At 55.7% G+C, this 11,347-nt stretch overlaps 1 protein-coding gene and 1 long non-coding RNA gene across 2 annotated transcripts in view; one reads left to right on the top strand and one right to left on the bottom strand.

The window, feature by feature from the left end:
* Window positions 1–460, bottom strand: part of LOC105524545 — a 2,827-nt gene extending 2,367 nt beyond the window's left edge. Inside the window, exon 1 of the long non-coding RNA XR_001003779.1 lies at window positions 253–460. This is a non-coding gene — a long non-coding RNA (uncharacterized LOC105524545). The remainder of the gene's footprint in view (window positions 1–252) is intronic.
* A 249-nt stretch (window positions 461–709) lies between these two features.
* Window positions 710–11,347, top strand: part of MLLT6 (myeloid/lymphoid or mixed-lineage leukemia (trithorax homolog, Drosophila); translocated to, 6) — a 24,143-nt gene continuing 13,505 nt past the window's right edge. The window contains exons 1-10 of the mRNA XM_011960005.1: window positions 710–851; window positions 1,126–1,229; window positions 1,686–1,740; window positions 1,963–2,072; window positions 3,368–3,471; window positions 3,679–3,772; window positions 5,982–6,158; window positions 6,833–6,931; window positions 9,731–9,947; window positions 10,465–11,079. Of these exons, the coding sequence (XP_011815395.1) occupies window positions 710–851; window positions 1,126–1,229; window positions 1,686–1,740; window positions 1,963–2,072; window positions 3,368–3,471; window positions 3,679–3,772; window positions 5,982–6,158; window positions 6,833–6,931; window positions 9,731–9,947; window positions 10,465–11,079 (1,717 nt within the window). The remainder of the gene's footprint in view (window positions 852–1,125; window positions 1,230–1,685; window positions 1,741–1,962; window positions 2,073–3,367; window positions 3,472–3,678; window positions 3,773–5,981; window positions 6,159–6,832; window positions 6,932–9,730; window positions 9,948–10,464; window positions 11,080–11,347) is intronic.

Below are 11,347 nucleotides of genomic sequence, written 5' to 3'. Positions count from 1 at the left end.
CGGCCGCGCCCTCCGGAGACCTCCCGGGGCTCGCGTGCCCCTCCCCCACCCCACCTGAAGGGAAGGGAGGCGTGGGGGGGGCTCCCCCCGCCCGGTCCTGGAAGACCGGGTCAGGCATTGTTTTCTTGCCTATTGTTCCAGTTCCGCGCCCCCCACCCCAAGTTGAGGGAGTTTGGGGAGAGTCTAGGGAGCAATGAGTGAACTCCCCGCGCCCCACCCCGCCGGTGTCGGGGCTGCCCGGGGAATGTTTACCTGCGAGGTGTCCCCTCCCGCCGGGTTATTTTGGTCCCGGCTCCGGGAGGAAGAGGTCAAGGGGGGGCGTCATCCCCCCCTCGCTTCCGGATAATGGGAGGAGCGGACTTGGAAAGGGAAGAGAAGGGTCCCAGGGGAGAAGGGACTCCTAAAATCTGCCGGGGAAGAGCTAAGGATAGGAGAGAGGTTGTGCAGGGGGCCGGAATCGAGAAGAGGGAGGTTTGGAGTTTCCCCCAGCAGCACATGGTTCGGGAGTTAACTCCTTGAGGAATCTTGCCGAGGGCGCAGGCTGGCATCTCCCGCCTGCCTGGCACAGGCAGCCGGGCCCCCCCTTCCTGGGACATCCCTGAATGCTGTGGCCCAGGGTTCTTCCCGCCACTCTCCTCTGGGTTCCCAGCACTGCACCTGCCCTCGGCCTTGACTTTTAACCTGACTCTGTGATACTTAGAAGTAGAAGATGAGGTCCCTAGACCCCCTACTTCTCCGCCTCGTCCCTCACTGGCCCTTTAAGAAATCCCCCCGCCCACAACAACAAAACGTGTTTGACGGTCGTGACTGTTGTCCCCTCTGGTTTTCTCTGTTCCTGATGCTGATGGCTGGTCCGGGGAAGGAGCTGGGAAACAAATCCAGAAAGGGCGTGGGGGGAGGATCTTCTAGAAGTTTAAGGTCAAAGACTCAGACTTCCCGCCCTGTTTGGAGTGCTTGATTGTGTGGTTGAAGGCTGGTGGTGTGCGGTTGGGCAGTCCTGCTGTTAAATGAGTGACCCCAGACAGGGGAGCAGCCCCCATTACTGGAACTGGCTCTAGTTCCTTGGAGTCACCGCCTTCCCCCAGTTACCCTGGGAAAAAGCCACTGGCTGACAGCTTTGCTCAGCGACTGTCCTCCCCCCCCCCCCAGCTTGCTATGGCATCGTTCAGGTGCCAACGGGACCCTGGTTCTGCCGGAAATGTGAATCTCAGGAGCGAGCAGCCAGGGTGGTGAGTTCCAGACTGCCCTGCTCCGCTCCCCGGCCCCTCCCACACACCTGAGCGTCTCCGGTTGAGCTAGGGGACTCTAAGGCGAGGCTGGGGTGGGACTTAGCTCTGTCACACAGACTTCCTGTTTCCTGCACACCTACCTCCAACCCCTCCTCTGCCTCACGCTCATCCCTCCCTCTGCCCCATCTCAGGCATGGGGCTTTGGTTTTTGTCTGTTTGAACTTTTTTATTACGGGAAGTTTCCTACTCATATGAAAGTAGAGGGAAAACTATAATGAATCTCATGTCCCCTTCCTCATCTTCAACAGTTACCAACTCACGGCCAATCCTGTTTCCACTGTAGCCCCATCCATCCCCTGCTAGAGCTTAGCATTTCAGCCTGGGACCCCTTGAATGTGTTCAGAGAGGGCCCAGCTCAGCAGATCCCCCAACCCCTGTGCACCCTTGCATTGGCAGAGGTGTGAGCTGTGCCCACACAAAGACGGGGCATTGAAGAGGACTGATAATGGAGGTGAGGAGGGCTCATCTGCTGAGGTCAGCCAGGCCCCCTGAGCAGGGTCTGGGAAGGCGGGAGTGGACTGGGTTGGGGTGGAGGCCGGGTTTTCTTTCCCTGGCTGGCACTGGAATCTGATGGGAAGGCTGTGGAGGAGGGAACGGTCTGCAGCGTGGGGTCATGAGGGGTGGAGTCTCCAGCTTGCCATCTGCAGCTGAGGCCACCCCCACACTGCCCCAGGCTGGGCACACGTGGTGTGTGCCCTCTACATCCCCGAGGTGCAATTTGCCAACGTGCTCACCATGGAGCCCATCGTGCTGCAGTACGTGCCTCATGATCGCTTCAACAAGGTCAGCAACCCCCGCTGTGTCCCCTCAGTTCCCTCCTATCCATGGGTTCCTCCAACGCTCTCTTCATTCAGTGTAATTTGATTCTGTCCAAGCAGCACTGAAAGGGAACTTGGGAGGTGGGTAGGTACCTACCAGTGAACCACCCTTCTGTTGACAGACATACTCGTGCTCTGGCACTCAGGTGAAATAGTAGGCTCCTCTGCAGTAATTCTGCCAGAGGGTGGACCTTCGCAGGTACTTCATTCATTTGCTGGACACATTTTATTGAGTGCCTACTATGTGCCAGACCTGGTGCAAGGTAGCTGGAGCATGCTGTTCTGTGCTGATCAAGACAGATGTGCTGCCCACTCAATGGAATGCAAGTTCTTGCATGCAAAGACATAAATATCAGTAAAAAGACAAAGTAAATGCAATTTGTGATAAGTGCTATGAAGAAAATAAGACATTAAAATAAAGACCTGGTGGGGGCTTACTTTAGACCGGATGGTAAAGGAAGGAGACATTTAGGCTGAGACCTGGGGCATGAGAAGGAGCCAGCTTCCAGGAGGGTGAGGGCTCCAGGTTCCAGGCAGAGGAAGGCCTGCGCAGAAGCGCAGAGGTGGGCATAAGCTCCCCAGTGAGCAAGACAGACACAGGGCTTGGCCTTTCAGAGCTCACCATCCAAGGACTGTGCTACCCAGCATAGTAGCCGTTGGCCACACATGGCTACATAAATTAATCAAAATTAAATGCAGGCCGGGTATGGTGGCTCATACCTGTAATCCCAGCACTTTGGGAGGCTGAGGGGTGTGGATCATCTGAGGTCAGGAGTTTGAGACCAGCCTGGCCAATATGATGAGACCCCGTCTCTAGAAAAATACAAAAATTAGCTGGGCATGGTGATGGGCACCTGCAGTCCCAGCTACTCGGGAGGCTGAGGCAGGAGAATCCCTTGAACCCAGGAGGCAGAGGAGGTTGCAGTGAGCTGAGATCATGCCACTGCACTCCAGCCTGGGCGACAGAGAGAGACTCTTGTCTCAAATAAATAAATCAATAAAAATAAACAAGAATTAAATACAATTTAGAATCTAGTTCCTCAGTCACACTAGCCATAGTTCAAGTGCTAATAGCCCATGTGACTGGTGGCATTTGTCTTGGACAGTGTAGACCATAGAGCGTTTTCATCACTGCCGACAGTTCTGTGGGGTAGCACTGATCTAAGACTGGAGAGCAAATGGAATGAAAGGGGTAGCCTAAGGACCATCAGTAGGACAGGGGCTCCCTGGAGGAGGGGACGATTGTGCTGTGTCCCGCAGACCTGTTACATCTGTGAGGAGCAGGGCCGGGAGAGCAAGGCGGCCTCAGGAGCCTGCATGACCTGTAACCGCCATGGATGTCGACAAGCTTTCCACGTCACCTGGTGAGACCCCCGTCCCACCCCCCGCCCCCTGGGGTTGTCCTGGATGGCCACTGATCAGGCTCATTCTAGCTGCTGTCTTTTTGATGGTGGTGGCAATGCTTTCTTTGGATGGTCTTGGCTTCGCCTCAGCAGGGGGCCAGGAGGTGGGAGGAAGGTGGCTCATCTGATATGTGGCCTCAGCCGTCTCAGGCTGCCCTCTCTGGTTAGTGCCCAAATGGCAGGCTTGCTGTGTGAGGAAGAAGTGCTGGAGGTGGACAACGTCAAGTACTGTGGCTACTGCAAATACCACTTCAGCAAGATGGTGAGTCCCAGCGGCCAGTGCATGAGAGGGTCAGTCAGCTGTGGTTAGATGGTTAGAGGGCATGGGCTCTGGGCCAGGCCAGTACCTGGTGCTAGGAGGACAGAGAGGGAAAGAGCCCAGTCCCTGCCCAAGAGGAGCTCTTCATTCGATGAGGAATAAAGTATAGCTTCAAGTGTGTGGATCAGAGCTGGACCAAGCAGTCTGTCCCAAAAGACAAAGCTCAGACTCTGCCTGTGGGAGTCTAGGAGGCTTCAAGGAAGAGGAAGCATTTAAGCTGAGTGGAGGTGGAAATCAAAATAAGAGCCAACATTTGTGTGGGAGGCAGCATTTACTATGCCTCCGCCTTAGGACAAAGTTCTTGCCGTGTGTTATTTTGCGTGGTCATCCCACCCACCCTGAGAACTAGGTGTACTATATTTTCCCCATTTTACAGATGAGTAAACTAAGGCTCACTGAGGTTATATAACTTATCTTGCAGCTGGTAGATGGGATTTAGAACGGGCAGCCTAATTTGAAAACTCCTCGGGAGCCTGCCAAACAGAGAAACGAGTCCCAGGCAGAGGGACTAGTGTGGACAAAGTCCTGAGAGGAGGAAGGGCATGGGTGAGCGGCGGGAGAATGGGGTGTTTGGTGGGGAAGAGGCAGGAGATGAGGTGAAAAAGCAGGGCCCGAGCTGGGCTTGTCTCTGCCCCAGGCTTCAGTCCTGGGGCCCAAGGGGAGGCCCAGGGGGAGGCTGGAAAGGGTGCTACTCTGTGTTTGTGGAGAGACTCGTGTGTCCCAGAAGCCGTGAGGTGTTCTGGAGCAGTTGGCTGCAGCTTGGATCTACCCCCTAGCCACAGGCTTGTCAGGCCTGTAAGCGGGAGAGTAACATGATCAGATTTGTTTTTGAGGAAGATTACCCTGGCAGCCGCTGTGAGGCTGGATCAGAAGGGCTGAGGCTGGTGGCCGGGAGACAGCTGCGAGAAGGGGGATGGAGGGGTGAGGCTGGATGCTAGAACCATTTCTAGGGAGACTTGCCTAATCGTGGGAGTGGCTGAGAAGTAGGAGTTGGGGGTGACATTTAGGATCTGGGCTCTAGACACTGAGTAAATGGAGCTTGAATACCTGGGGGTATCATGAACAAGGGGTGCAGCTGGCTTCTGTAGGGGGAACACATGTCCTAATTTGCCCCAGACAGTCCAGTTTATACCTGTTGCCCTGGTGTAATTATTAATAGTTCCCCTGTTTCATTTTTCAAAGTGTCCAGGTTTGGATCATAAGTTACATGGTCACCTTGGTTGCAGGGTTTGATGATAACTTAGGACAAGGTAACGAGCTTGGTTTGGTTTGCAGGAGGCGCCATGTGGAGACATTTAGATTTGGTGGATGTCAGACTCCTGGGCAGGGTGTAGTGGCAGCTCCAGGCTTATAAGGCTGGGGCTGTAATCCCAGGGTATCCACAAGGATAGATCAGGTGGGCCACGAAAGAGGGGGCTTTGCAGGGTGTGGGGCTCTGCAGGTAGGAGCTGTGTCCAACACTGGGGAGCTGCTAGGTCAGACAAGGCCTGAAATTAACCCTTGGGCTTGGCAGTTGGGAGGTAGTTGGTGACCTTAGAGGGAGCAGCTGCAAGCCCGGGGAGGGTGAAGCCGTCAGGCTGGGTCTGTGGTGAAGGGAATGGGGGAGGCAGGCCCTGGTTGGGAGGAGAGGCAGCATGAGGGTTGTTTGGGTTGTGTTGATGTTTACTTCCCCGCTTTCTTCAAGTTAAGGGCAGCATATCCTTTGGGACAGGAGCAACCACTGTGTTTGGTGGAGGGGAGGGGCTGGGAAAAAGGAGAAGGGGGTGTAGCTGAGCCAAGTGTCTAGAGGGGGGATCAGACGTGGAGTGCAGGGGAGCACTGGCTCCCCATGAGGGTCCCCTGCACACCCTCTGCTCCAGGGAAGGAGGTAGAAACGTGCCGTGGCTCAGTCAGCCAAGAGGGCACCATGGAGAGAGTGAAAGACCTGGGCCTCAGTAGTTGACTGCACATCAGACAAGCCAGCTGGGATGCTCTAGGATTTTCAGGCTGGGGAACGCCCTTCTGCTGAGCATCATAGAGGGCATGAGGTCCTCTTAGTGATGGACGGGGCACATGGGACTGACCCCCAGGATCAGGATCCTCTAACCTTCTGGAAGCGTTCCCTAAGCCCGTGAAAGGAGGGTTTGCAGTTTCTCTCAAATGTCTCCCCCAGAAGACATCCCGGCACAGCAGCGGGGGAGGCGGAGGAGGCACTGGAGGAGGAGGCGGCAGCGGCAGCAGCATCGGGGGAGGTGGCAGTGGTTTCATCTCTGGGAGGAGAAGCCGGTCAGCCTCACCATCCACGCAGCAGGAGAAGCACCCTACCCACCACGAGAGGGGCCAGAAGAAGGTAGAAGCCCCTCCCTCGCCTGTCGTCACTCCCACACGGGGACTCAGAGACTCACAAACATGGCTCAAGAAGCCATCATGAGGTGCCCTTAAGGTCTTGGCCCTGCCTTCTTCCTTCCTCTGAGGCCACTGAGGGCAGGAAGGGGCTGAAGTGAAACGGGGGTGACGTGGGAGCTTGGCTTCCCTGTGGCTGTATTAGTGGTTCCTGTGGGTCCTCCCCATGACATCACAGTGTCCCCCAAACCCCAGACACATGGCTCTGCACGTTGCACATGTCTCCGCAGTCCAGCCATGTGCCGCCTAGTGTGTAAGTGCTAATGCCTGTGTTCCCTCGCACCACATAGCACAGCATGCCCTGCTCCTGTCCCTCTGTGCAGCTGTGTCCCAGGTGGACACCCTTGCAGGTGTGTGTTCACGCACGTGGTGCTCTGTGACACTGGCGTGATAATGGGACAGGCTATTTTTAGCAGGCGGGGCCAGGGGAAGGGCTGTTGGCTCTCATAGGAACTTGCCTGAGTCGCTCCTGCCCAGCCCATTATCCTGCCCTCCTCAGGGAGAGATGGTGCCCACAAAACCCCATCCTGAGAGGGTGTCAGCTCCCCATACCCACATGTCATGTTTATCCTCGCCCAGACAGCCCCCCAGCACAGTATCTAGTCACCTCTTCCTCTCCAGAGTCGAAAGGACAAAGAACGCCTTAAGCAGAAGCACAAGAAGCGGCCTGAGTCGCCCCCCAGCATCCTCACCCCGCCCGTGGTCCCCACTGCTGACAAGGTACTGCTGCCCACGTTCAGGGGGGATGGCGCATGGGTCTGGGGTGGCAGAGGGAGGGAGGCGAGGGGCGAGAGGTTGGTGAGCCAGGGACCTGGGTACCCTCCCCATAGCTTCAAGTTAATGCCACTCCCCTCCCACCCCACACCCTCTACTGTCTTCCAGCCTAGAAGGGGCCACCAATCATTGACCAACCATGGGATTGGGGGTTTGGGGTGCTGGATGCCAGATGTTCCCATCTGCCTCTGTCCAGAGGGCCTCAGCCCTGGGCTCTTGTCTGCAGAGAGTGGGGGACGGCACTCAGGCCTGCTCTCCAAGTTCTAGGGCCCATATCTCCAGAGATGAGTAGAGGACATCTACGCCCCATCAGGAGGACACCCAAAGCTTGTCACCCAACCCAAATCCCACTCCATGCAGGTTGGAGGGGCTGAAAGTTCTGACCAAGGTGGCATGGGGGGCAGGCCCCTGGACAGTACCCCCAAACTCCCACTCATCCCCCCATTTCCAGCAGGGCATGGTATATCAGGCCTGTCTCCAGAAATGGGCAACATCTGGATGAGCCATAGGTAGGCCCTACCCTAGGCCAGGGAATTACTAATCCAAGCTAGAACAGCCCTCCCTGCTCCCTACAACCTGCCCTCCCCATGGGAGGAGAACCCAGGAGGGTGCGGGGAGCTGGAGAAACTGCTCCCTTCTGTCACCATTATTGCCCATTCACCTCCACCCTACCTCAGATGGTTGGCAGAGCTCTGGGCACCTTAGCAGGAGGCTCAGGTATCAGGTTTCCAGGGTGATGTTGCTGTGGCAACTGCCCCAGTAAACCTCTGCCTTCCCTGCTTCCCAGGGCTGACCTGGAGAGCTTGTCATTCATGCCCTCTGACCTTTCCAGGGCCCTGCAGGCAGGTGGCAAGAAGTGGCCAGGGATCTGGGAGTTTCTCCAGTAACTGGATGTCCCTTGGACATGCCAGAGAACTCTGCCCATCCCCCTCCACTCGACCCAGCACTTCAGCTACCCTTCCCCCCAGCCCCTCTCTTCCCTTGTGCTCAGAACCACATCTGGCTCCCTTCAGAACTCCAGCTGTTGAAAAGAACAAAGAGGAAGACAGAGACCAGGACTCTGCCTGGGAGGGGCAGGGCAGGGTGGCTCTCGTTTCCAGTCCAGCCTCCATTCAGCATTTATCTGTTCAGCACGATTAACTGAATACCTGGTCGCTACCAGGAAGAAAAGGGCCGTCCCTGGCAGCAGCCTGAAGCACGAATGAACTCACGGCATGCCAGGCTGTGTTCTAGAACCAGGAGATGGAAGGGCATGTGGAGATTAGTCCATTTAATACTCAAAATAATCCAATTAGGTTGGAAATTTACCAACCTCATTTAATATATGAAGATGATGGGGCACAGAGAGGTTAAGTAATTTGCCTAAAAGCACACAGCTAGTAAAGTGGTAGAGCTGAGATTCCAACGCAGTCCGGACTGAAGGCTTGTGCTTTTCACCTGCTGCCATCGGATGTCTCATCATTTATTGACCCCATATGACGTATCTGGCATCATGCTGCTTCCAACTCACCACATATGCATAATGCTCCCGGTAAGGACACTGATACTCATTAAGGTTGAGACTTTGCACAGTATAACATGGCAGAGAGGTCAGGTGCAGTGGCTCACGCCTGTAGTCCCAGCACTTTGGGAGTCTGAGGCAGGTGGATCTCCTGAGGCCAGGAGTTCGAGACCAGCCTGGCCAACATGGTGAAACCCTGCCTCTACTAAAAATACAAAAAATTTGCAGGGTGTGGTGGCCGGTGCCTGTAATCCCAGCTACTTGGGAGGCTGAGGCAGGAGAATCACTTGAACGCGGGAGGTGATTGAAAGTTGCAGTGAGCCGAGATTGCACCATTGCACTCCAGCCTGGGCAACAAGAGTGAAACTCTGTCTCAAAAAATAAAAATAAGAAAAAAACAAAAACATGGCAATGAAGGGCAGAGCCTGCCAGGCTCATACCCTGCTCTGCCCGACTTAGAGCCCATGCTCCTTCAACCACCACCCTGCCACTCTCCTTGGTTTCTGGTGCCTCAGACACAGGACAGAACATTTCAGTGCAGAGTGGCAGCTGTTGACATGTGGTCATGTGTGCACAGTTCTCTGGAAATAAGGGGACAGAGTGCCTTTTTCCACCTGAGGTATTTAGGGAGGCTTCAGGGAAGAGGGACTTCTAAGCTGGATTTTAAAGGATGAGAAATTTCGCAGGAAGAGTTACCATAGGCTCTCCTGGCAGACGCTTAGTGTGTGCAGTCTCAGGTTGTCTAGGAAGAGCATGGGATGGTCAGAGAATGGGTGGAAAGCCAGGGGGCTGAAGTTTGGAGTAGCTGGAGGGCTCCAGGATGGCACCAGAGAAGTCCATTCTCCTGTTGGTCCTCTTCTCTGCCTCGCCACTTCCAGCATAGGTCTAGCTGCCTTAGGCGCCCTAAGTATTCAATGAATGAATGGACCAATGAGTAAATCTCTTCAGACTGGGACTGTTTTCATCTCCCCGTCGGCTTCCATCTTCCCTGCCTAAGGTGAAAGACAGATGCCTTCTTGGGTTCAGTGAATTCCCCTCTGCCTCACACCAAGGAGTGCCACAGCTGCCTCCTCATATACCTGTCTAGGAGCTCCCAGCCACTCCCTGCCTGGAAGTCCTTCACGAAACTAGCTGTGGGCTCTCCCAGTTGAACGAGGTCCTGTGCCCCCCTGCTTCACTCCCACATCAGGATCAGCACAGGCCCGGGCAGCCGGTGTTGAATCTTCCTCTCTCCTCTCCTTCAGGTCTCCTCCTCAGCTTCCTCTTCCTCCCACCATGAGGCCAGCACGCAGGAGACCTCTGAGAGCAGCAGGGACTCAAAGGGGAAAAAGTCTTCCAGCCATAGCCTGAGTCATAAGGGGAAGAAACTGAGCAGTGGGAAAGGTGTGAGCAGTTTTACCTCTGCCTCCTCCTCTTCCTCCTCCTCTTCCTCCTCCTCTGGGGGGCCCTTCCAGCCTGCAGGTGAGTGTGAGCATCTGGGAGGAAGCTGGGAGCAGGGACAGCCTTTTGTCCTGAGCTTTTCTGGCGAGGGACTTTGCATATTGGTTTTGCATCTCATTTACTTCTACATTGGTTCAGGATAAAGATGGGGAATCCCCTCCTCTCCAGCCCTGCCCCTAAACCCTTCCTTCTTGAGCCAGAACTCTCCTCTTCCACCAACCCATAACAGTATTCCTTATCCCCTACATTTGTGCTGCAAGGTACAATTTTTCAAGCACCCCATAAACATTATCTCCTATAATTGCTACAGTCATCTGGTGAGGCCAGTAGGGTGCGAGTTACTCTCCATTTTATTACAGGTGGGAAAGCTGGAGGGGTCGGGGGTACTTATTCCAGGACACAGACAGTAGCAGAGCTGAGACAGGAAACCAGGCGTCCCTGTTCCTGGACCAGAGCTGTCTCCCTCCAGTACATGTGGGAGTAGGAGGGAGTGCGGGGATCTGGGATCCAGCTGTAACCATTTTCCCTCTGTGCACAGTCTCGTCCCTGCAGAGCTCCCCTGACTTCTCTGCATTCCCCAAGCTGGAGCAGCCAGAGGAGGACAAGTACTCCAAGCCCACAGCCCCCGCCCCTTCAGCCCCTCCTTCTCCCTCAGCCCCCGAGCCCCCCAAGGCTGACCTTTTTGAGCAGAAGGTGGTCTTCTCTGGCTTTGGGCCCATCATGCGCTTCTCCACCACCACCTCCAGCTCAGGCCGGGCCCGGGCGCCCTCCCCTGGGGACTATAAATCTCCCCACGTCACGGGGTCTGGGGCCTCGGCAGGCACCCACAAGCGGATGCCCGCACTGAGTGCCACCCCTGTGCCTGCTGATGAGACCCCTGAGACAGGCCTGAAGGAGAAGAAGCACAAAGCCAGCAAGAGGAGCCGCCATGGGCCAGGCCGTCCCAAGGGCAGTCGGAACAAGGAGGGCACTGGGGGCGCAGCTGCCCCATCCTTACCCAGTGCCCAGCTGGCTGGCTTTACCGCCACTGCTGCCTCACCCTTCTCTGGAGGCTCCCTGGTCAGCTCTGGCCTGGGAGGTCTGACCTCCCGAACCTTTGGGCCTTCTGGGAGCTTGCCCAGCCTGAGCCTGGAGTCCCCCTTACTAGGGGCAGGTTAGTGACCCCTGGGGACAGAGGGCATTTCAGGGCCCAGCCAGTCTAGTGAGGAACAGAGCTTACACATGCACTTAGAAGGAAATGGGATGGATACTCCTCCAAAAGACAGAGCACAGATAGTCACCTTCAGGACATCCCCCTCTGCATGCCTGGAGTGGAAAGGATTGGGGGCAGATTGTCAGAAGGTTTTACCAAGTTTTGGGAGGGAGATTATAAAAGCTAGGAATTCCCCAGCCCTGGGCAGGGCAGTTTAACAAGCAGGCAC

This window comes from Colobus angolensis, unplaced genomic scaffold, assembly GCF_000951035.1.
Source record: "Colobus angolensis palliatus isolate OR3802 unplaced genomic scaffold, Cang.pa_1.0 Scaffold50, whole genome shotgun sequence".
Taxonomy (NCBI): Eukaryota; Metazoa; Chordata; class Mammalia; order Primates; family Cercopithecidae; genus Colobus; species Colobus angolensis.
The sequence above is the reverse complement of the archived record's forward strand: the minus strand, read 5'-3'. Positions and strand labels throughout refer to the sequence as shown.